Consider the following 24,676-nt stretch of genomic DNA (forward strand, 5'->3'; position numbering starts at 1 on the left):
TACCCACGCGTGGATTTAGTTCAGTCAATAGTCATCTCTTCCAGCTCACCCCGCCCTCCATCTAATTCTCCGACCCGGCCACGATCTCCTTCCAGACCTCGTTCACCGTCTTGTGATTTCCATTTCGTCCATTTCTTCCAAAGGAGATCCTGAATGTTTGTCCCAAGTTGAAGGGGTACCACGGATGCCATTTCCTTCATGGTAGCTGACAAAAGAGTGAGAGAAATGTTAAAGAAGAGGGAAAAGGAAAAAGAGAAAGAGTACGAGAGAGAGACAGATAATTATGCATTCGTGAACAGTATACAACCACATGTCGCAGATGGGTCCTCCATTTGTGAACAGCGTTACACTGTTCACAGATGGGTCTTTTTTGTTTTTTTATTGTTTCTCACACGGCCGGAAAGGGCAAAATGACGATTCTGCTTCTTTTTTATCTCTCTCTCTCTCTCTCGTTTTGTCAGGCTCTCTGGTCTCTCCTTGGTGATCTCTCTTCTCTGTTTTGAGTTAGGAATCGTGGTGTTTGGTTGTGGGAGATTTGATGATGAGCGATTGGCTGATAAGAACAAGGGTTTTAAGATCTTCTTCCTTCTTTCTTCACGAAGCCCTCATCGAATTGGGTAGAATTTGTTTGGGGTTTTTCTTCTTCACGACCAAAAGGTAGTTTATCACTGATCAGTTTTTCATTTTCATGCATAATTTTTCTAGGCTCTTTACATCCACGAAATTTAGTGTATTTTTGTTCTCTTCTCTGTTCTTTTCGTTTTTGTACAATTACAGCCGCGATATTTGTTTTCTTTTCTCTTGTTCTTGCTACAGAACCGAAATATAGTGTGTTTTTTTGCTTAAATTTTCGAGATTGTAGTGATACCCATGAATTTAGTATATACCCATTGTTGATTGATGTCAATTTCAATTACATTGTGGAAAGGTTCTCTTCTGTATCTTCTAGTATATACCCATATTTTAGACCTTTTCAATTCCCTCTGTGTTAGAAGGGTCAAAACGTTCTCTTCTCTGTCTATGGACTTTATCACTGCCCTAGCAAGATATTGCGAGAGAGATAGAGAATCCAGTTATTAAGATAATAACAGCATCACATAGAACAGTTTCACATAGCACTCCCAATAACAAACATACAAGTAATATCCATAATATCCCCCACCACCTTGAATAAAAATAACGAAAAGGAAGGGAAGAAAGAAATACAGAGGATGGATGATTGAGGCAAACCATGTGTCATTGTGTTTCACATTTCATGGCATGTCTTTCTTTTAGTTTTTTTTTTTTTTTTATTTTGGTACACAACTTGGATTTGCATAGGTAGCACTTGATAGGTAGTCTGTTTTAGGTTTTATGACTAGCCTGTAAACACGATAGGTAGCACTTGCATTAAAACTATTGTATACATCACTTGTAATGTTTCGTTGTCCTTTCATTGCCCTATGTTGCATTTTGAAGGATGGATTTGAATGACAATCCATTCTTTGTCCCTCTCATACATGAGAGAGATTATGGTTGCAATGCATATACGCACCGACTTCTTTTCATGAGAACATTGATTCCCAAGACACTCAACTCCAACCTCAAATGGAATTCACCTCTAAAAAATCTCAACGGAAATGAAACTTTGAAGTAGAAGAAGACAATGTACTAGTATCAGCTTGGCTCATTACTAGTATGGATGCAATTCATGGTATTGATCAAAAAGCTTCAAAATTTTGGATGAAAGTTCATGCAAAGTATGATGAACATAAGAAGCTTAATTTTTGTAAACGTTCTGTGAAATCTTTAACGAATCGGTCCAAGTTGCCACCAACGAGTTTTGTGGATGCTTAGCTCAAATCAAAGCAAAGCATCCAAGTAACATATATACCTCTTTATTTGGAGAGTGCTTTGTTTTCAAGCGGTATAGTGTGTTTTCTGTTTTATACTAATGAAAATAGTTGCATTGGACATCACTGAACGAGATCTTTTCTTAAATGTTTTGTAACACCTTCAAAATTAGCTAACTGTGTTTTCTTAATTTAGAGAATTACTGGCGGTTGCTCCATATCAATTAACTAGTAACTGTTTGGTGGAATTATCCATCAATTCGTTAGAGTGAAAACAAGCAAAAAGCGGAAAAATTGTGATTTGAGATTACTTATTATAACCATCCACAAACATATCCTCAATTGTAGACTTCGAGTTTCCAATATCATTTCTAAAACAAATTCAAATCAACCAAACATGCTACTATGAGCCATTCGCTTGACGTCTTTATCCGAGCAAATTTCTCATTCTTAAATACTAACAACCTGTTAAACCATAAACACCGAGGTGTTTAACGAGGAAAAGAAAATAACTACGTAAGTCTACGATTTAGTAAATAAATCATTACGAAAATGGTCATACAAAAAGCCTCAAGTGACATTAATAATTATGGAACTATACACTTGGGTTTTCACAAAATGATATGTATAGCCTCATTTATTACCGCACATACAAGTGTACCGTGTTATTTTTCTAATTAATTATTATTATCTTAAAATAAGTAATACTCGTCTCAAACAGTTGTAAAGTTGTTATAAAAACTAGTAGGCTTGTGACATATCATTAAGGAAAATAAGTGTGCTCAGTCTGTTGACATATCGCACGTTAAATTGAGACCAGTTTTGTAAGTATGCACTTACCTCGTCCACTCATCCATAAGCTCAAACATCTTGGATTCGCTCTACTACGGTACATAGTCTAACATTATAAGTAACCACTCAAAAGTCAACCCAAGCACGTAAGACCCTAATCAAGAATTAGACATACTAAAAAAAAAAATCAGTGAGATCTTGGGTATCTTCGAGCATTCGGCCTTGGCATCAATCATTCAGTCCACGAGTATCCTATGTTCGGCTAGGGGCTATGGAACACTTGAATTGTACCAGAATGAATGAAAGACTTAAATCTTCTAGCCAAAACATATTAACTCTTAAAGACATGTTAACATATATCAATGTGATGGATCATGAAATTTTAAGATTAATTTGGCAGCTACAAATGGACAAATAGACTCATTATGGTATGCCAAGATCTTATAAAAAAAAATAATAAATAATAAATCATATAGACAAGATAATAGTAATAAAAAAAGGAGCTTGGAGCTAGGGCTTACCTCAATGAGGTAGAGCAACCTCAATATCTCTCTCTCTCTCTCTCTCTCTCTCTCTCTCTCTCAATAAATGGGGTGGATAGGATGCATGAGGGAGGGGTGGTATATGAAGGACATTAGGGGGGGATGGAGGGTCTGTATTTTTAGAGGAGTGAGAGTAGATAGAATTGGATGAGTTGGATAGTAAGTTAAAATTGTCTTTCATATATGTTTAAATATTGTTAGTGTCATATTTCGAACGTTCGTGAAAATAATACGTCGATCGTTCGCTAAAAGCGTTGTACGGTCTACTGAGGATAAGGATAAGGGTTGTGTCAGCTAGGGCAACCATCGAACGTTCTAGTGAGGGTTATTTGAAAGCTCGTGCTAGGGGTACCTTCGAATGTTCCAAGGAAGATAGGCAAATTAATGTTTGAGGTAAATTAAAATAATAATTGAATTTTGAAAAAAAAATTGCGGAGCATTGCATGTAATGTGTATTATCTCTTTGTTCAAAACAATAAACTAGAAAGAAGTGAAAAGAAATTCTAACTCTGTCTTGGACTCGACATATCCACTAATTAAATATCTTTATGGTTCTTTTTGTTCTAATACAATCCTCTTTAGAATGGTTAGTTTTTGCATAGTAGTGCAGCTGAGTAGGCCACTATGCAATCTTCCTATGAAACTTATATGTGCTCTACAATAATAAAGACACTTAAATTTTATCAGTTCCACAATCAATTTATCAATTGACAAAAATTATCTTTTTGACTACTATAAAACACAGAATTTCCTACAAATTAAGTTGTAGGAATTGCTCCAACCTAATCTTTAAAAGTGTCATGTGTTCCTTAACATACGAGAAGCACATATTTTTTGTAATAGCATATGCTTCCTACATGCTTTTTTAATAGTATTAAAAGAAAAACATGTGTTTCTCACATGCTCAATAGACGTATGACACATTTAGAGACTGAGTTGGAAGAATTCTTACAACCAAGTTTGTAAGAAATTTGAGTTATGTTGAAGGAAACAAGCATAAAGTGACATGATTCATAAGTAAAGAGAGCAACACATGAACAAAACAATGATAAATCTTTTTAAAATAGTTTCCGGACCAGTAGCACAAATTTCTAGAAAGTTCTTGATATCTTCTCTTGCAAAATAGTAAGCTCAATAAGGACATTTATTGGGATTGCCAGCTGGTCTCACTCCAATTGCTTAAGTCAGTTCATTGGATAATCTATGTAAATGCCTCAACAATAATAATTTCAATTAGGGGAATACTTGAAAATAAGCCTATATTTATACTGAAGGGCGGAGTCGGTTTTCTCCATAAATGGCGGGAATCGGCTCTCTGATCGTGGGTCTACACTTTCGGAACGTGGGTGTTCATGCAGTCCGGAACGTGAGTTTTCATATCTTCCGGTACGTGGGTTTCCACGTGTCAGATGGGCGCATCTTTTTGTGTCCAGATCGTGCACGCTCACGTTCCGGGGCATGATTGTCCGGGACTTGGGCCGGAACGTGTTTGAGACATATTCTAAATATTTCGGAGCCTCGATCTTCTCATTGCTTTCCATGGGTTGTTTCAGACTGGGCCTGGTCGGGTTATGCAATGGATTAGACGGCCCAACCCATGGGCTCGAGCGAGAGGCCCGGTCAATGGGCCCGATTAATAGCCCTTTCAAGGGCTGTAGGTAATAAATGGGCCCAGTTGGGCTTCCAGGCCCATTTACTAATTAGTGGGAATATTTTCCAACAAATCTGTTGACACATCTTTCTCGAGAGGATGATGTTAATCTTGAGCACTTTAGAGCAGATGATGTTGGGTCAAATATACCTCATGATAAAAGGTTTGAGACGTTTGGGATTACTTCGGAAACACGTGAAGTTGGAAATAACAAAATTCCCTAAGAGCGAAGCAGTGATATCCTTTCATTACTTGAATAGAATGCGCGCTATATATTCTTCACAAAGAGAAAGGATGGTTAGATCAATATGACATTCTATTGATTCACTCGAGATAGTTTAGAAAATATTCATAAACATTGTGTAAATTCAAAAATTTCAATAAAGGATGAGAGATGCTTGTTGGGTATTCCAAACCTTTGTTGCCAATCTTCACTGTTGAAGATCACGTACAACTTCTCCGTAAACAGAGGTTATCAGTCTTTCAAGAACCTTGATCCGCTCTTTATTACATTATCCAATCATTTCTTATTTGCATAGTAATACTAGAGGTAACGATGGTCTTTTTCATCTTTACACATGTTGGCTCTCTACACAGGCCGCCCTTCAATTCATCTTCTTCTTGTTCTTGAGTTTTGGAATTCGAACAAACACATGCAACGGCGTTTCCACTGGTATTTCTTTCTCTACTTAATTCTTTCTTTTCTTCTATTTTTAAATTGTGTGTACCATATATTTTGTATACCGTAGAACATAGTATATAAAGCAAACAAAAAAGAAATATTTTATTATTTTATTATTACTCAAAAATGAATTTCTGGGTCCGCCACTTCTCCATACAAAAACAAAATTCTTCATTAATTCCCAACTACATGCAGTTAAAAACATAAATAATAATTAAAAAAAAATAAAAAAAATTAAGCCAAGTGGGTTGTGAGTTGCGAGGCTATCTCACTTAAGGCCATAACCATTTTGTTCTTGTCGGTTATTGGTGATTTACCCTGATCATGTCCAGTGAGGAACACCATTTCACACGTTTCTGCTTGATTCATGACATCAGTCATAACAGATGCAGCAGCAACATAAGCTCTCGAATCTAATTTTTTGTAGGCATTAGGGACCTTTTCAGAGATAATTCTGCCATAAATGCTGGAGCAAACGGGAAGAGCTGAACCTTTGGCCCCTGGGAGCAATTTCTTCACTTGGGCAAGAGTGGTTGCGGCACTAGACAACACAAGATTATACGTGACACGTGTTAGCTCTTTGGCATCTCTTGCACGAGCCCCACGAGGGTCCGATCTGAGGGACTTTTGGCACAGACCAAAGTCGTGTGTTTTTTCACAAGTGTTTGATATCAAATCTGCTCCAATCTCCTTCATTGATTGCTGTAGAAGAACGAGTATTAGAAATGCTGCCCATGAGTTCACAAACTTCATCTTTCTTCTTCTTCGGCTTACTTTTGAATGCTGCAAATTTCTGTACGTACAGTCGATAGATTAATGTATCCTCAAGCTGCAAATCAACAACTTACTTATATACAACTACAAGTAACGGTCTTTTACCTTAAATAAGCAAGTAACTCTTCCTAAACCTCCTCCTAACGTCAATTCAAAATAGCAAAATAACTAAAAGACCACACATTTATTCTCCATGCATGCAGGGACTGTCATTAGGAGGAGCGGTTTTATTTCCTCTTTTGGGTTTTGAATATCTGCCAAGTCAAGTGTACCCGAATATATATATATATATCCTCTGAGTAGATATGCCGGCACCTGATATTGTTAGTTTTGGAAATACTCACATAGATCGTCTAATTTTCAATCTTTTCAACAAGGGAGGATAAACGCACCCTGTAAAAACAATTTAGATGAAAAGAGTAAAGTAACCAATACTCCAACGACATAAACCTAAATCGTAAACAATTCAGATGAAAAGAGTAAAGTAACCACTCCTACATTTCGTACATTTGTGCTTCGAACATGGTATCACTCATAAGAGATGCAGCAGTAACATAAGAATTTGATTCCAAACTTTTGAGGGCATTAGGGACCTTAATGAGAGACAATTTGCCATACCCATTGGATCATATGGTAAGGTAACTTTTAAGAGCAAGACTAGTGGCCCCTTTGAGCAAGTTCCTCACTTGGGCAAGAATGTTAGAGGCATTAGACAGCACCAAAACATACGTGATGGATGTGAGTCATTTGGCATCTCACTAGCACCATGAGGATCTGACCTCAAGGTATTTGTTCACAAATAATACTATTTAGTAGATTCATGTACAATTATTATATAACTGGAAAACATGACAGTAAAAATTAGTTTTTGAATTAGAGCTTGTAAGAAGAAAAAAAAAAAAAAAAAAACTTAACCCTGATTCAATGACTAATTTTTACTGTCACGTCATCCATTAGAATGACAATTGTATATTAAACCAGCTTCAATCTTGCTTAAAAATTGGTGCAGAAGAAAGAGTACGAGGAATGTAGCCCGTGAGTTGAAAATTTTCATCTTGGCTTTTCTTAGGCTTAGTTTTGAGATGCTATAAATTTATATATACTCTTTTTTTTTTTAAAAAAAAAGGAAAAAGTTTTATACAATTAATAGTGATGGGTCTAGCTGGGCCAAACCCATTAGACCATGATAAGTAATCCTTCTAATAAGGATCACTCTTACTCAGGCTCAAATCAAACTTTTTGGCCCATTCTTGCACCTCCACTGTATAAGTAGCCCATTGTCCAACACTAGATCACTTCCCTTATATGGAGGGGCGAGTAATTGTCGAATCAGGAGGATATTGGGGATCACCGCATTTAATGTGTCCCTCACTCTCATTATCAACGGTAAAACATTAATTGCCTCCCTCGCTTCTCCAGTTAAAGAAGACGGCCAAACATTTAATGCCAGTGGATTCTTAGTATTGGAGGGAGGAGTAAGGCTAGGACACCCCGTTGACCCGAGTAGGTGAGCAACCTTCAAACAACCACGAATAATCCGGTTGTCATATTAATGATTAAGTTTACTATTTCTATCCATTTAAGATTTTAGGGTAAATGATATAGAATTTAAATAATTTATTTGAATTTTAATTAAATATTTTATGTACTTTCTTGCATTTTCGAGTCATTTCTTATTTGTGTAGTAGTACATTTTTCTAAATCTTATACTCTTCGCAAATGGTAAATTCCAGTAGAGCAATATTGATTCATTTTTATCAGTCATATACCGATTGGATCGTTGTTTTTTTCGTTGTAAAGCACAGGGGTTAGGCCTAGAGAGAGGTGATGATTGTCTATTTGATTTTAAATTAATGCTCTTTTTAAGCAGCCATTTGAGTTTCTTATGGAGTTATGGAGGTCACTATCGATCGTGGAGCACCATGTCACATTTACAATTCCTAGCTCCTCCTCATGCACAAACAAGAATATGTGATATATATACCCAAAAAAAAGAAAAAGAAAAGAAAAGAAGGTGATGTACTCCTTTTATAGCAAGTGCGATTAGCACTGTGTTTTGTTATCATTTGCGCCAACTGACCTACCTTAAAGCTCTTGGCTCTTGTAATATATATATCTACCAGTAGTATTCATGATGTGCATTCCATATTGTTTAGTTGTTATTAAATAATTTTCGAAAAGTAAAGCAACAATTGGTGAGTATATATATGTATGTGACTGAAGGTCAATATACTGATCGAGAATTATATAAACTAGTTAAACCAATAAAAAATGATTAATATCTTGTTGTGCTTAATATGTGTGGCTGATGTACTAACGTACATATCTGCAGGTTCCCTTAAGTCGAACCTTTAATTCTCTGGAATATATCATCAGTGGACATTCCCTCGTCTTTCTAAGAAGTACCAATTTAATTAATTCTGGTTTATATCATCTTCCATGATGTGGATTGAGGAAGGATACGTGATATGATGGAGATAGAAGAAGCCACGAATTAATGGGTATCCATTCCTCCAACTCCAACTTAATTAATTGTTATAAACTGAAATATTCACAAAAAAAGAAAAGAAAAGAAGAAAAAGTACAAGAATTATTAAGGTTATAATGGATCTGAACTGCTAATTTGTTCTTAATTAATTGATCCAGCAGACCCTTTGAAGTAATTATGCATACTGACGCGCGTTGTCAGAGTTCATTCGATCACTCGATCTCTATTTATTTATTATTTATTTTTAAAGCAAACCCTCTCCTTTTAATTAAAACACTTATTCTGGTTCTGGAGTTGTGAGACGCCATGGGCATTTCAACTTCTGCAGTTGTCCCAAAAAAAAAAAAAAAAAAATCAATAGATTTGGACAATATGACCCAAAAATCATTGCTTATATAAATCGATGATTCCTATTGCATTGATAGGTACTGTTCCATAGTTGTCAGTGTAAGTGGCTAAGTAACACAAATATTATATATATATAGTAGTAATAAAAATGAGTAATTAATATATATGATATATATTAGCAGGTTCAAAAGCCTTTTGGATTAAAGTGATATATATATATATATATATATATATATATTTATTTATTTATTTATTTATTTTTAGGGTTAAATATGTTTGATCCCCTCGTGGTTTAACGACTATATATATTTTTTGTTCCATGTGGTTTATTTTGTATCATAAATGGTACATCGTTTATGATTAAAAGCGAAGATGGTATTTCTGTCAAATTTCCATCTAAAAATTGGATAGAAATCCACGTCAAAACCTCTAAGAAGCTGACACGTGTCCTATGCCTAATTAAAATTTTTTAAAAAAAATTAAAAAACTTTAAATAATAATAAAAAAAAACCTTTATTTCTTTTTTTTTTTTTTTTGAAAAAAAAAAAAGGGTAGCTCAAGCCACTCCATGGTTGGTTTGGGGGTGGCCGAAGCCACTCCCAAAAAGAATATGGGACGAAACCACCCCAAGGCTCTTCGAGGTAGTTTCGGCCACCCTACAAGGCTAAAAAAAAAAAAGGGTTTGGCCCCTTGAAGGTTGCCAAACCACCCGCAAGGACTATGAGGGTGGTTCGGCCATCCCCACAAGGACATAGAGAAAATAAATAAATAAATAAAAAATTAGAGGTTTGGCCATTGGGGGTGGTTCGGCCACCCTCAGTTTTCAGCTTCTTAGAGGTATTGACATAGACTTCCGTCAATTTTTGGATGGAAGTTTAGACGAATGTACTATTTTCGTCTTTAACCATAAATGAGGTACCATCTACGATACAAAATGAAATATAGGGAACAAAAAATAAAGTCGTTAAAACTCAAAGGGTAAAAACGTATTTAACCCTTATTTTTATTATTGAAGTATACATTGTGCGTCCAAGTGACTATATAACGGCACATAAAAAATGTTAGTCAATGCATGTAAAACTTAACATTTATGAACATCTTTCTAATCCGCTCACTCAATACGAATAATTTATCTTTCTAGCTAACACGGAACTGCATGGAGTGTATGTCATAGATTAAGTCACAAATATGTACGTACTAAGTACTCACCTCTAGGAGTGTACAAGTGGTGCGGTAAATAACCGCAAATAACCGATAGCCAGCAATAACCGCTAACCAGGAAAACCGAAAATAACCGCAACCGGATAACCGGATACCCGGTTGTGGTTACTGGTTATTGCTCTTTAAAAAATCAAGTAACCGCAACCTGTTTTTATTTTATATATAATTATAATTTTAGGCTGATATATATACACACAAGTGTTCCATCCCTGGCCATGTCAATTGACCAAATTTAACAGTTTGAGACAATAATTAGTAACATAAAAAAAGATAACACGGAAAACATTAGAGATTGGAAAAAACAAAGAAAGAATTCAACAGCAAGACTAGCCCTGACTAGCCCCTAACCATGTCTGGCTTGAGCTGAGAGAACTTAGAATCCCTAGCCTCTCATCTGGTATTGGCTGATTTTAGCACCCTATAAATTGTTATAACTTTTCTTTTTCTTTTTTTTTTTTCCTTTTTTTTTTTGGGTATATAAGGAATCTGGAATTGAATTCTGAATATATCAGAAGAGGGAGGGTTTAAAGGAAATAAGATAACCATTTCCCATTGTATAATACATTGGTCCAATAGGCTTTTACAGTGGATTCAAAAAAGGTGGAGATCATAAGTGGAGACCATTGCTCTTTAAAAGTGGAGTTGCTGGAAAGCAGCCAAATATTGTTTTTTATTAAAAAAAATTAAAAATTACAACAATAAAAGAAAACTAATTATCCGGTTAATAACCAGTTTAAAATAACCGGATAACTGGTGGTTGGTAAAAATCGCAACCGGTCTACCAATTGCAATTGCGGTTGTTAAAATAGGCATAACCGGAAATCCTGATTGCGGTAGCGGTTATGAGCAAATATCCGCTATTGCAACCGCTTGTACACCCCTATTCACCTCCCCAACAGGAAGGTGTGAGGTTTAATTTGTAATCATGGAAAACTGTACATGATTTTTGTTCAAACACATAACAAACGATGGATTAGTGCCGTATACGAACTGTTATTTCCAATCAAGCCACTAAGAAATAACGAGGACCTAATTTTGTTTTTTTCTATCATATATAATAATTCATGGTCGTTGATGCGGATTTTTACAGAGTCACACTGAACGATGGGAACTTCCAAAAATGAAAAGACTACCGAAATGATGCTGGTATGGTTTCCTTGTTGGCCAATTAAGGTTTTTTTTGTGGATAACTTTCTTAATTAGCTGCATGATTTTATTTGACTTTACTGTACTCGATCAATTAATCCCAAAGAAAGAAAGGAAATACAGTCAGAGAGAAAGAGAGAGGTGGTGGTGTTGGTAGGTTTGGTTGGAGGAGGTGATAAATAGGGAAGAACTAGAGAGTAGAGGCTATGGTTTATATATATATATATATATATATATATATATTTTCTCTTGTTTATTCCCAGCAATTGATTATAGTGAAAAGTGCCACAAATTAGAGATTGGTAGAAAGTGTTTTCTTCTGTAAATAGCAATTCAATATTGACAACTACTTGATTAATTAATAAGATAATATTTATATACCTAGTCATGAAACACGTACAAGTGCCTAGCTAGGGTTTCTGCCTTTACTAAGTTTAAAAAATTCACAATATTCCTGACTCTGAACCAATTCAACTTAATTAATTGTATGCTGATCTGCATTTCCTTTTCATTTTTTGTATAATCTCTCTATCTGATCATCCTGTGAAAGACAAGACAACTTGACCTACTACAGCAAACCTCATGGTGTAGCGGCTTCCTGATGCAAATATATGTAAGGGATGAAAAGGACTCAATTAGTGGCTGGATCGTATCATTATAGAAAAGTTAGAATATGGCTATTTATAATTATTGTCAGCTTGGACTAGCTGCATATATATTTAAGGCAATTCCATCTCAATGGTAGGCAAAAAGAAAGCTGAGTGCAAATTTGGTTATGAAAATCAATCACCTTTGGTTACTGCAGGTTGCATTAATCAATTACAATACTGAAAAAATGACTTTCTGCTGTGTTTGGTTGGTTGGGATATTAAGAGTGCAAGACAGGCCAAATGCTCATCCAGATGACAGCTACTTGACCAGTGAAAACAGAAAAATTTCCTTTGTGCTTCATGTATAATATATCCAATAGCCAATATATATTACATCTCACCAGGAAAAGTCTTCCAGAAAAGCAATGAAAACTATGTAACTAGGCAATGCTTTGACAATTTAAAATAGTCTTCTAGAATTGCCTCATAAAAAAAAATTAATTGAACGAATGAAATCAATCACCGATATCGAAGAGTTAAGCTGAAACTCAAAAATGCTTGTTAACAAATTGCTATATAATTGTTATACAACTGAGATGACGTGACAGTGAAAATTCGTCATCGATTTTTTCTTTTACAAGCTTTTGCTAATTTAAAAGCTGATTTTCAGTATCACGTCATCTCGATTGTATAACAGTTCTACTAAATAGTATTAATCTTCCTGAATTAATCAAACGCCTTAATTTTTAGGAGTTGCTTCTTCAACTAGCTAGTTGTGAGGAAGGATTAATGGAGAGATACTCTTTCAACTGTCCCATTTCTTGGGCTACATCCAGCATGCTTGGTCTAGTTGAAGGAGTGTACTGCGTGCACATGAGGCCAAGCTCGATCATTTCCAGAATCACATCTCGCCATATTTTGCTGTAATGCTTTGGCATGGCAGATGGGGAGCACCGATCTAGTGCTTCTTCAACTATGGGCTCGAGCTTATATGGGTAGTGGCTCTTAACCAATTCATGCAAGCTTGAAGCTTCATGGATAAGGAGATCTGTAGGGCGCCTTCCCGTCACAATTTCTAACAGAAGTACCCCGAAGCTATACACATCTCCTTCGGTGGAAGCGCGTTTACCCAATCCGTACTCTGCATATATAATTTGATAAAGCATTAAGCATTAGTATATATAAAAGCTTCAAAGGTTTATTTGACAGGAATGAGTACACATAATAACCTTATCTTGAAAGAATTTTCGGTAAAAAAAAAAAAACTTCATATGCGCATCCATCAACTTCACACACACACCACTTTTATTTGGACTGGACCAGATTTTACACAATATATATTATACACCACTTTTATTTCAATTTATATTATACACCACTTTTATTTGGACCAGAAAAACCAGATTTTTGTTTACTTTTCAGGGTTATGGAAAATTGACACCACTTTTATTTGGACCAGAAAAACCAGATTTTTGTTTACTTTTCAGGGTTATGGAAAATTGGTCCCAATGAAATGCAACCAGATTTTTGTTTACTTTTCAGGGTTATGGAAAATTGGTCCCAATGAAATGCAATGTGTTCTAATGATCATTACTAGCATTTTGAACAAATAATGTTTAAATATAGTGAGTAGTCTGTTCACCTCATCCACATAACTATCTTAACTCCTAAAACTCATAGTTTTATCTTAATTAGTATCAGATTCTAGTGAGAACTTCATAAATGAATGGTTGATCGAGTTTTATCTTAGAACCACGTAAATATGGATGGCTGAGGTTTTTTCATGCATATGTTAAATCGATACTTAAAAGTTTAAGTGATACTTAACATGTAAAATGTTTCCACCAAAAAAAAAAAAAAAAAAAAACATGTAAAATATTTAATTAATTGAATGTGAGGTAAATGATGCACAAAGATTCAAACTCAAGACATTTGTTCTGATATCATGTTATATCACCATTTAGAAAGAGTTGTACGTATTTATTATTTAATTAATATTTTTACAATTAATATTAGCTGACTAGTCAATCTTGACTAATCATTAATGTAATGAATTAAGCGGCATTAGTTTGCATATCCTAAAAGAAGAATTGAAATTTTTAGAATATTAATTAAATTATTAAAACAATTATTTTTTATTGACTTAAACTTTTGTAATATTTGGTAGTTTAATATGATATCAAACCTTTAGTAAGTTTGAACCATGTTAATCTCACTTATTAAGGAGGAGATAATTAAATAATCTAATCAATCAACTTAAACTTTTAGAATAAGTAATAACTTTAAAAGAAATATATTATATATCTATCACGCACATAATCATACGATAGGCAAAAAAAAAAAAAAAAAAAAAAATCATAGTTCTAGGCTTCTGGTAATATATAGTGCTGTAATTTGGCAGAAAATTAAAAATTAAAATAAAAAATTTATTTACCAGGGGCTATGTAGCCAACAGACCCGCATAACAAGCCTTCTTTTGAGCTGATGGACATTGTATCCAAAATTGCAGAAACACTCTGATCATCATCACCTCCTTTTACCAGCCTTGAAATTCCAAAATCAGTGACCAAAGCCGTCATGTCATCATCAAGAAGAATATTACTGGGTTTAAGATCACAGTGTATAACCTTCAGTGGAGAATGGTGGTGCAAATACGCCACCCCTTCAGCAACATCACTACAGATGCTCACCAACTGAACCAAATCCAATCCACAGTGCTTCAATCCATGGCTTGGATACAGATGCATCTCCAGGCTCCCGTTCGACATCAATGGAAGAACAAGAGCCTTGAACTCTGGCCTACTGCAAATTGTGATGATCCTTATCAAATTCCGGTGCCTTGTCCTCTTTAGGACTTGGCATTCTCTCTTGAAGCTCCAAGAAATTTCTCCGGCCGACAACTTCGTATCCAATACCTTTACAGCAATTCTTGTATTATCTTGGAGAACTCCCTTGTAAACATGTCCAAACTGACCTGTGATGGGATGTAAATTAAATGATTAAATTCATCGATTCGTATTATCTTAAATTTTTAGAATATACGGTAAAAGCGTTAGAATATAAATTAAGTAATTAAATTTATCTACTTCTATCAACTTAAACTTTTAAAATAATTATGTTGTGATTTAACAACCTGAACCGATGAGGCTTGAAGCACTGAAACCGCCGGTGGCTTCAAGAAGTTGTTTATACGAGACTCTTGGGTACTTCAACTCTTTCCTTTTATCTTGTTCTTCATCCTTCAAGTCCTCCCCTCCATTGAACACTGCCAATTGCCTCCTTCGAATCTTTGACCTGAGTACAAGACGGTACCCAAATATACAAAAAATGGGTGTTGCAGTTGCAAATAATGACAACAGGGCTGACAGAATAAGCAAGTGATGAGAACGCCTTTTCCGGCATTTTGGCATGCCCTTTATCGAGCCACAAAGGCCAAAATTTCCCAGAAAAGAGTCCATGGTGATTGATGCAAATGCCCCATTGTTAGACACATTTCCGAAGAATTTGTTGAAAGACAGGTTCAAGTGCTTCAGAGTGGAAGACACCTGAAGAGATTGCGGAATCTTTCCAATCAGTTGGTTTGAAGATACATCAAGTTCTCGAAGATAAGGCAACTGCCCTACTGAAAATGGAAGAGTGCCTTCCAAGGAATTATGTGAAAGGTTGAGGTTCTCCAGTGCAATGCAGCTTTTAAGCTGTGGAGGGATTGTGCCAGAGAGATTGTTAGAGGATAAATCTATTGCAAGCACCATGTCCATTTTGCTTAGCTCCAATGGTAAATTCCCATGTAAGTGATTGTTAGAAAAATTCAGGTACAGCTTCAAGCTCCTCAACCCTGCAACTTCACTAGGAATCACCCCTGAAATCTTATTGTGAGAAAGGTCTAGAATTTCTAAGTTGACACATTTGCCTAAACTTGGTGGTATTGTTCCTGAGAGCTGGTTCCCATAAAGCAAGAGCCTTCTTAGCTGGGGAAGGTTTGCAAAACTATCTGGAATCGAACCCGAAAGCTTATTTCGAGACAAATCTAGAAGGCCTAGATGTAGAATGTCACCAAGAGCAGATGGAATCTCACCGGAGAGTGAATTGTTTGACAAGTAAACCCTCTCTAGCTTTCCCATCCGGCATAGTTTTGGTGTGATTGATCCATTAAGCAAGTTACTAGACAAGTTCAAGAGGGTGAGATTGACAAGGTTGGAAATGTGAGGAGGAATGGAGCCGTAGATAAGATTCTCATCTAGATGAAGCTGTAACATATTGGTAGAAAGATCACCAATAACGCAAGGTAGCTCTCCACCAAGATTGTTTCCAGCCAATTCGAGTTCTTCAAGTTTAGATGAATTTGCCAAGGAAGCAAAGAAAGGTTCAAGGTTTCTATTACCATCATGGCTAACAAAGTTATTATATGACAAAGCAAGTATTTGTAAGCTTGGCATTTCACCAACAATCACTGATGGCAACTCACCGCTTAACATATTGGATTCTAAGTCAAGCCATTCAAGATGAGTGGAATTGGAAAGGGCTCGAGGAACACTTCCCACAAGTTTGTTTGACCAAAGTAAAAGAAACCTCAACTTTTTAAGCACACATTCATTGTTTAAGGGAATTTGACCGCTCAAAGAATTGTTAGAAAGGTCTATATACTGCAAGGATAAAGACCCATTACAGAAAATTGATTCCGGGATTTCGCCATCAAGCCGGTTACTTCCCAAATCAAGATAGATCATGTTCTTCATAAACCCCAACTCGTAGGGAATTTTCCCTTCAAGAAGATTCCATGATAAGCTAAGTTGTCTTAGCTGAGAGAGATAGCCTAACTCTTTTGGAATGTGATCTTGAAAGAAGTTGCCTGACAAATCAAGAACAGTCAAGGAAGAAAGATTGGCTAGAGCAGGAGAAATGGTGCCTCTAAGAAATTTTGCATTGAGAATAAGCTCTGTGACTCTTTGATCACTAGCACTGTTGCATTTCACACCTGGCCAGTTACAAAACGAAGAGTTCTTCCAATTCTCAAGGACCCCTCCCGGGTCAGAAACGACGCCGGACATGAAAGAAAGCAATGATACTCTGTCATGAGCATTTTCTTCTCCAGAGACTCCAAACAAAACAAAAACCAAACAGTAGAGGAAAAAGAACATGGAAAACTTACAGAAACCCATTGTGGCATACGTACTGAAAACAATTAATGGAAATTTACAAATAGAGAAAGGAGAGAGAGAGAGAGAGATTGTGGGAGGGAGAGAGTGGATGACACATCTGTAAGTATTTCATTGATCATATATTGTTGTGCTTAATATATGTGGCTGATGTACATCTGTCAGTTCCCTTGTCGAACGTAACCTATAATTCTCTGGAATATATCATCAGTGGACACATGGATTAAGCAACAGTAGTGGGAATCATGGTTACGTGATTGAAGAAGCATTCCCTTTTTCTATGAAAGTACTAATTTCAGGTTTATATCAACTTCCATGACGTGGGTTGAGGAAGGATACGTGATGGAGTATAAGAGGCAACTAATTAATTAATGGGTATCCATTGCTCTAAGTTGTTAACTGAAATATTCAAAAAAAAAAAAAAAAGTACAAGATTTATTAATTAATGTTACAAAATAGGATAATAGCAGATTTAGTAGACTTTCCTAGGATCTGAACTGCTAATTTGTTCTTAATTAATTGATCCAGCAAAAACCCTTTGAAGTAATGCATACTGACATGCATGGTCAGAGTTTATTCACTCTCTCTTTTTTTATTGAAAAAAAAAAACCCTTCCATTTTAATTAAAACACTTATTCTGGTTTTTGAGTTGTGAGATGCCATGGGCATTTCAACTTCTGCAGTTGTCCGGAAAAAAAAAATCAATAGATTTGGAGAATATGACCCAAAAATCAGATTGTCTTATATTAATGGATGATTCCTATTGCATTGATAGGAGTTCAATAGTTGTCCGTGTAAGTGGCTAAGTAACAGAATTAGATAGTACGTAGTCATAAAATTAAATGAGTAATTAATATGATACATATTGGCAGGTTCAAAAGCTAGCCTTTTGGATTAAAGTGATGTCTAAAATGTTATAGAGACTTATTTTATATTTATTTTTATTATTGAAGTGTATATATATACAATGTGGGTCCAAGTGATTATATATATAATGGTACAAGAAATACGCTAAACAATTTAAAACTTAACATTCATGAGCATCTTTAATTATTATCTAGTAAACAATTTATCTTCCTAACATGCATATATAGAACTGCATGCATGGAGTAGTGTAGGCCACAAATTAAGTCACAAATACGTAGGATACTAATTAGTACTCATGATTTCCCCAACAAGAAGACCTGTGGTTTAATTTGTAATCATGGAAAACTGTACATGTTTTTTGTTCAAACACATAACAACAATGGATATATTAGTTACGTATACGGACTGTTATTTTCCAATCAAGCCACTAAGAAATAACGAGGACCTATTTTTGGTTTTTTATTTATTATTTATTTTATTTTTCTATCATAATGGTTGTTGATGCGGATTTTTACAGAGTCGCACAGAACAAAAGGCACTTTCAAAAATGAGAATACTACTAGAGTGACACTAATATGGATAATTTCTAAAAATTGTCTGGCTTAATTGACCATCTAAAACTTTCTCACCGGCACCATGCCGGGTCACCGGTTTTTGTCTTTGCCCTTAACCGCCATCGATATGGTTCGGTTCGAATATTGTGCAAAAAATCCACATGTATCAACAATGGTAACTATAAGGAGAGAATATATTTTAATGTAGTACGACTTGGTACTAAAAAAAGGAGAGTATGGTTTCCTTGTTGGTCAATTAAGGTTTTCTTTGTTGATAACTTTGATTATTAGCTGCCTGATTTTATTTGACTTTACTGTACTTGAATTAATCACGACGAAAGAAAGGAAATATATAAAGTCAGATAAAAACACGTGTGGGAGGGGAACGTATGTTTGGCGCCTGTGATACTTGACTTTGAAAGTGCCAATGGTTGTGAACCACGTGTGGGACTTTGACCTGACACGTAAGCTTGATTTAAGATCCAGGTAGCACTGGTGCTTGACATGTCAGCATCGGCCGGCCTAACCCTTTGTTGTCATATTTGTTTATTAATTCATTTTTCTTTGTTGTTTTAATTTAGTGGATAGTGTGCTGTTAAAGAGGCTAGGATAATTTAGATTATAGGGCACACTTAGGGGCCGGTGGAGTGGCGGCTGCGCGCGTGTATTGTTCTTGTTACAATTGTTGGCTGAGTTATGTGCCATCTTGCACTATATATGGTGATTGCGGTTTCTGTGTTCATACTTATATGCCTAATCATGAAACACAAGTGCCTAGCTAGGGTTTCTACCTTTATATAAGTTTAAAAAATTCACAATATTCCTGACTCTGAACCAATTCAACTTAATTGTATATATGCTGATCTGCATTTTCTTTTCATTTTATATATAATCTCTCTATCTGATCATCATATCCTGTGAAAGACAACGTACTTGACCTACTACAGCAAACATCATGGTGTAGCGGCTTCCTGATGCAAATATATATATATATGTAAGGTATGAAAAGGACTCAAGTGGCCGGATCGTATCATTATAGCTAGAGAAGTTAGAATATATATGGCTATTTATAATTATTATCAGCTTCCACTAGCTGAATATTTAAGGCAATTCCATCTCAATGGTGGGCAAAAAGAGATCAAGCTGAGTGCAAATTTGGTTATGAAAATCAATCACCATTGGTTACTGGTTGCATTAATCAATAAAATACTGAAAAAATGCCTTTTTCTGCTGTGTTTGGTTGGTTGGGATATTAAGAGTGCAAGACAGGCCAAATGTTCATCCAGATCTGACAGCTCCTTGGCCAGTGAAAACAGAAAAATCTCCTTTGTGCTTCATGCATGTATATGTACAATAGCCATATATATATATATATATATACACACACACACACATATCTCTGGAAAAATCTTCCAGAAAAGCAAATGAAAACTATGTAGCAAGGCAATGCTTGACAATTTAAAAGTCTTCTAGAATTGCCTCATCAAAAAAAGTTAATCCAACGAATGAAATCAATCACCAATATCAAAGTTAGGCTGAAACTCAATGAAGATTTTCTCATAGCCATTCATTCATGAGAAATGCTAGCTAGTCAGTAGATTGGTATACGACTGATGTCATACAACTGGGATGACACGCGTGATAGATAGTAATAATCAACCCTCGATTTTCTCTTTTACAAGCCTTTTCTAATCTAAAATTAAACTGATTTACATTATCATGTTATCCTGATTGTATGACAGTTTTGTTGGAATATTATTCTAATGGTGCAAAATTCTTGTTGACACTAAATAATTGTAATCCAAAATATTAATAATAATGGAATATTTTAGAATGCAAGAAATAAAAATTAAAGCAAGGAACAATCTCATAATGATATAGAATTAATCATGCAAGAGCTAGCGTTATCCTTAATGGTTGATTTCGTGTTCTCTAGAGTACTCAACTCGGTGCTCTGCCTTCATTATATATGGATGCACTTCCAAGTATGAAGGTCAAATGAACAATCCTTCGATCGATTTAATTGAAAGATTAAATCCAAAGAGATAAAAAATTGAACACAAAAACACAAAAAAAATCTCTCTTCCGTAGCGAGGAGCAATTCTTAAATCATGGTGGAAAATTCACTAAAAGCACCATACTTTAGCAAAGTGGACAACAAACTAAAAATGTCATTGACATTTTTTTTTTTTTTTTGGATTATTTTTTTGTAAACTGAATCAGCTTTTATAGAAGTAGTAAACTAATTTTCTTTTTTTTTAAAAAAAGGGTCATAAAAGTTATATTCTTTTTAAAGCCTATAAATGACCATGTGTTAATTAAAGACTTGGTCTTCAACGTATATGCGAGTCAATAGCGTGTGAAATTTTTTAATGATTGACGGTTTAAAAAATAAATAAAAAATCGATGCTTGTGCAAAGTTTTAATGATCAAACTACCGGAAAAAAATGTTTGTAACATATATTACAACAATCCGGCCCCATACGTTAAAAACTCTAGAATAGGAAAAAGTTGAGAAAGCACCCATTGGTGTGGTACTCATGAGTTTTAACCACACTTTAAATAAATATGAACTTAATTAATCGTAGTAGAGTTAAACTTCTTTAACCAAATTCACAAGATTGCGAGTTGGAAGTGAATTTGCATGGTGCGGGCACGAGATTGCTATGTGACCATTCGTTCAAGAGTAGCCCAAACATCCCGGGATGTAGCACACTTGACAACATGTGTGAGAATATTCTCCGTGAGAGAATTAATTAAGGTGCTAAGAATCATCTGATCCTGAAAGTGTCAATGCAGCCATGCTGGATTTTGAGAAACAATGGCAGTGGAGTCAGCCTAGGTGGTGATAGTCTGTGGAGGACAGACAATTGACCCGTCAACATAACCATATAGGTCAAACCCTTTAAGAGGGGGAAGAATGGCTATTTTCCATAAGAGATAATTGCATCTAGTGAGCTTGTGAGGAAATGGTTGAGTGAAAGTATTGACCAATGAGGCAGTGGAGCTTTGGTTAGGAGAGGAAGAACCAAAATTGGTGTTGGTAGTAGTTAAAGAAAAAGCCATTGGAAATAAAAAAATAAAAAAATAATGGGGTAATTACCTTTTCCCCCCATGAACTACCAGCCTATGTCATTTTGCTCCCACGAACTACCACCTCGACTAAAAAAGAGCATCAAACTACCATCTTTACTGCTTTACCCTCTTCCGTCTGGGAATTCCGTTAACTTGGATGGAATATGCCATTTTTTACCATTAAGTTTGATTTAAATACCAAAATGCCCCTACAGTAATTAATAAAAAATATTAAAATTAATATATTAAAAAAAAAAAAAAAAAAAGACCGAAGGAAAAGCTGCCGTGGCTGGGTGGCCTGCGAGCCACCCCCAGAGGTGGCTCCGGCCACCCCTTAGGGCGGGGTGGCTTGCAGGCCATCCGGCCACCAGCAGCCACCCCCTTTTCCTTCATTTTTTTTTTTTTTTTTTAAAAAAAAATTTTATTTAAAATGAGGATATTTAGGTAATTTTTGAAATTGAGTTAGGACATTTAAGTCTTTGCATGAATTAGGCTGACGGAATAGGGCAAAATATGTAAAGATGGTAGTTTGATGCTCTTTTTTGGTCGAGGTGGTAGTTCGTGGGGGTAAAATGACATAGGCCGGTAGTTCATGGGGGGAAAAGGTAATTACCCCAAAAATAAAATAAAAAAATTAACATTTGTTACCAAAGGCTGTGATACCAAATTAAGATATTTGAAATGATTTGATTTGTATTGCCTTATCTCAATTGAGTATTTCCTTAGACTTTTGGACTTTGTAACGCATGACATAAACGCATGGCATTAACTCTTGACTTTCGGATTTTGTAACTCACGTCATTAATCTCTTGGCATTAAAGTTGCTTTTGAATGAGTGTCTCATGGCTTATGGACTTGTGGTTTAGTAAGGCATGTTTGTTGGGTGCACATCATTATATCAGAAGTGGCTTTTGATGTGGATGAGTTAGAGTTGGAGCCTGATGCTTGGAGAGCTTCCTTAACATTAGGTGTAACGACCCACCCCAATGACACAATATTGTCTGCTTTTGGCTCTACTGAATTAGACTTTTCAAGAGATCACCCATCTCGATATTAATCTCACATAAGCATGCTTAATTGCAGAATTCTGATAGGTTCATGGTCATTGCGATTTTAAAATGCGTTGTCTCAAGAAGGGTGCGAATATACATATAAGCGCATACCCATTCCCATACCTAGGCGATGTGGGACGTCACAATCACCCCCTCTTGGGACTCAGCGTCCCCGCTGGCAACCCGCATGGGATCACCCCATTCTTGGCGTCCCAACGAGTGCCCGCTAGCAACCTCATAAGCTTGTGCACGCTCCCCCCATCTTAGGCTGGGTAATGGCTCTTATACTATTTGTAACGACCCACCCCAATAACACAATATTGTCCATTTTTGGCTCCTCCGAACCAGACTTTTTAGGAGGTCACCCATCCCGGTATTATTCTCGCAGAAGTACGGTTAACTGCAGAGTTTTGATAGGTTCATGGTCATCACAACTTTAAAACACGTTGTGTCAAGAAAGATGTGAATATACATATAAGCACATACTCATTCTCATATCCAGGCAATGTGAGACGTCACATTACGTGCCAAGTTTATCCTATCTAGATGCCAAGTATATATAATCGGTTACTTGGTTATTAACCGGATTTCTAAATCTCTATAATTAGGAATCACAATCGGCTTACGTGGTTATCTGGTTGCGGTTATTTACGATTATGCGGTTATCTAGTTAGTGGTTGTTGGCGGATTGTACACTCTAACTAAATGATGGAAAAATTGCTACAAAAGAGGATCATTCCCACCTCTGATCCGGACAAGTCTCCACTTCAATGACCAAGACAAGCTATTATACGTACCATAAAGTACTTAATACATTATAGTCTTATTAGATAAAAATGTTTGATTTTATAATTCACTGTTAACTCAATTTTACAAGTCATAAGAAATTAGTGATTTAAAATTTTAGAGTACTAGCTAGCAGTAGCTTCCCTTAAACTTTTCTTCAACTTAAGGGACTAAACTACTTTTTACTTCCCCATTTAAATGCACTCCACAATATATTATCTTATCATTTTCCTATACTATTTAAATATTCTTTAAATTAAATGATAGAGGAAAGAGAAATTATTTAAATATTGTTTCAAATAAATGTTAGAAGAATAAGAGAAGAAAGATAAATTTTTTTATAATAAAATAATGTTAAAGGAACCACTTTTACTTCCCTAAATTTAGGATACAACTTTTGGTTCCCCTTAGTGTTTCTTTATTTTAGGGAACAACAATGAAATGTAATATCAATGGTTTTTTAAGGAGGGTATGTAGGGAACTTGTATTTTGTAAATAAATAATATTTTAATGAGATAGGGAAAAATAAGGAAAGCTATTGTGAAAATTATTTGGATAGGGAAACAAAAAGTAATTTTGTTATCTAAATTTAGGAAAAATCGAAAGGAAACAAGTTTGATTTGACTATAGATAATACATTTTTGTATTACTAGAATCAATAAATATGATGAAAATGAAGTTATTTTTTAAAGCCCACACATTGTATGCAAGAATAAAACTTTCCTACTAAAAAGACCTAATTTTAAACCATTATAAAAGGAAAGACAACTAATCATGCGATTAAACACATAAATCAAAGCTTAAAACATGAGAAATAAACACAAGCTAGGTATAGATTGAGCTTTATATCTCAAATGTGAGAGCTTTCCAAGTCTTAGCTAGGTGTACAACCTTCAAAGTAGGTCATCTCTCTCTCTCTCTCACTCTCTCTCTTCAGGGTTGGGTATCAGAAAGTAGGCGAAATAAGAACCTAGAGTTTATCCTAGGCTATTGAACCACTTCCATCATGCTTGTGCTCTAAATTATAAATCCATGCAAATTGTCATCGATCAATCATTCCATGCCACGTTGCACCGTTGATCATTTAGAAGCAACGATCGGCCGTTCTTGTACAACATTG

General features: G+C 35.4%; 1 protein-coding gene and 1 long non-coding RNA gene across 2 annotated transcripts; one reads left to right on the forward strand and one right to left on the reverse strand.

Moving 5' to 3' along the window:
* Positions 1-116: 116 nt before the first annotated feature.
* On the forward strand, positions 117-6,337 carry LOC133865493 (uncharacterized). Its single transcript, XR_009899754.1, has 3 exons — positions 117-657; positions 5,415-5,490; positions 5,927-6,337. It is a non-coding gene; the product is annotated as an uncharacterized LOC133865493 (long non-coding RNA).
* A 6,271-nt stretch (positions 6,338-12,608) lies between these two features.
* Positions 12,609-17,317, reverse strand: LOC133865360 (putative leucine-rich repeat receptor-like serine/threonine-protein kinase At2g24130). The gene is made up of 3 exons (XM_062301752.1): positions 15,200-17,317; positions 14,501-15,040; positions 12,609-13,207 (listed from the first exon to the last, which is right to left on the reverse strand). Exons 1-3 carry the CDS (start codon positions 17,223-17,225, stop codon positions 12,828-12,830), a joined length of 2,946 nt encoding a protein of 981 aa, XP_062157736.1. The 5' UTR covers positions 17,226-17,317; the 3' UTR covers positions 12,609-12,827.
* Positions 17,318-24,676: the final 7,359 nt, after the last annotated feature.

This window comes from Alnus glutinosa, chromosome 4 (genome assembly GCF_958979055.1).
Source record: "Alnus glutinosa chromosome 4, dhAlnGlut1.1, whole genome shotgun sequence".
Taxonomy (NCBI): domain Eukaryota; kingdom Viridiplantae; phylum Streptophyta; class Magnoliopsida; order Fagales; family Betulaceae; genus Alnus; species Alnus glutinosa.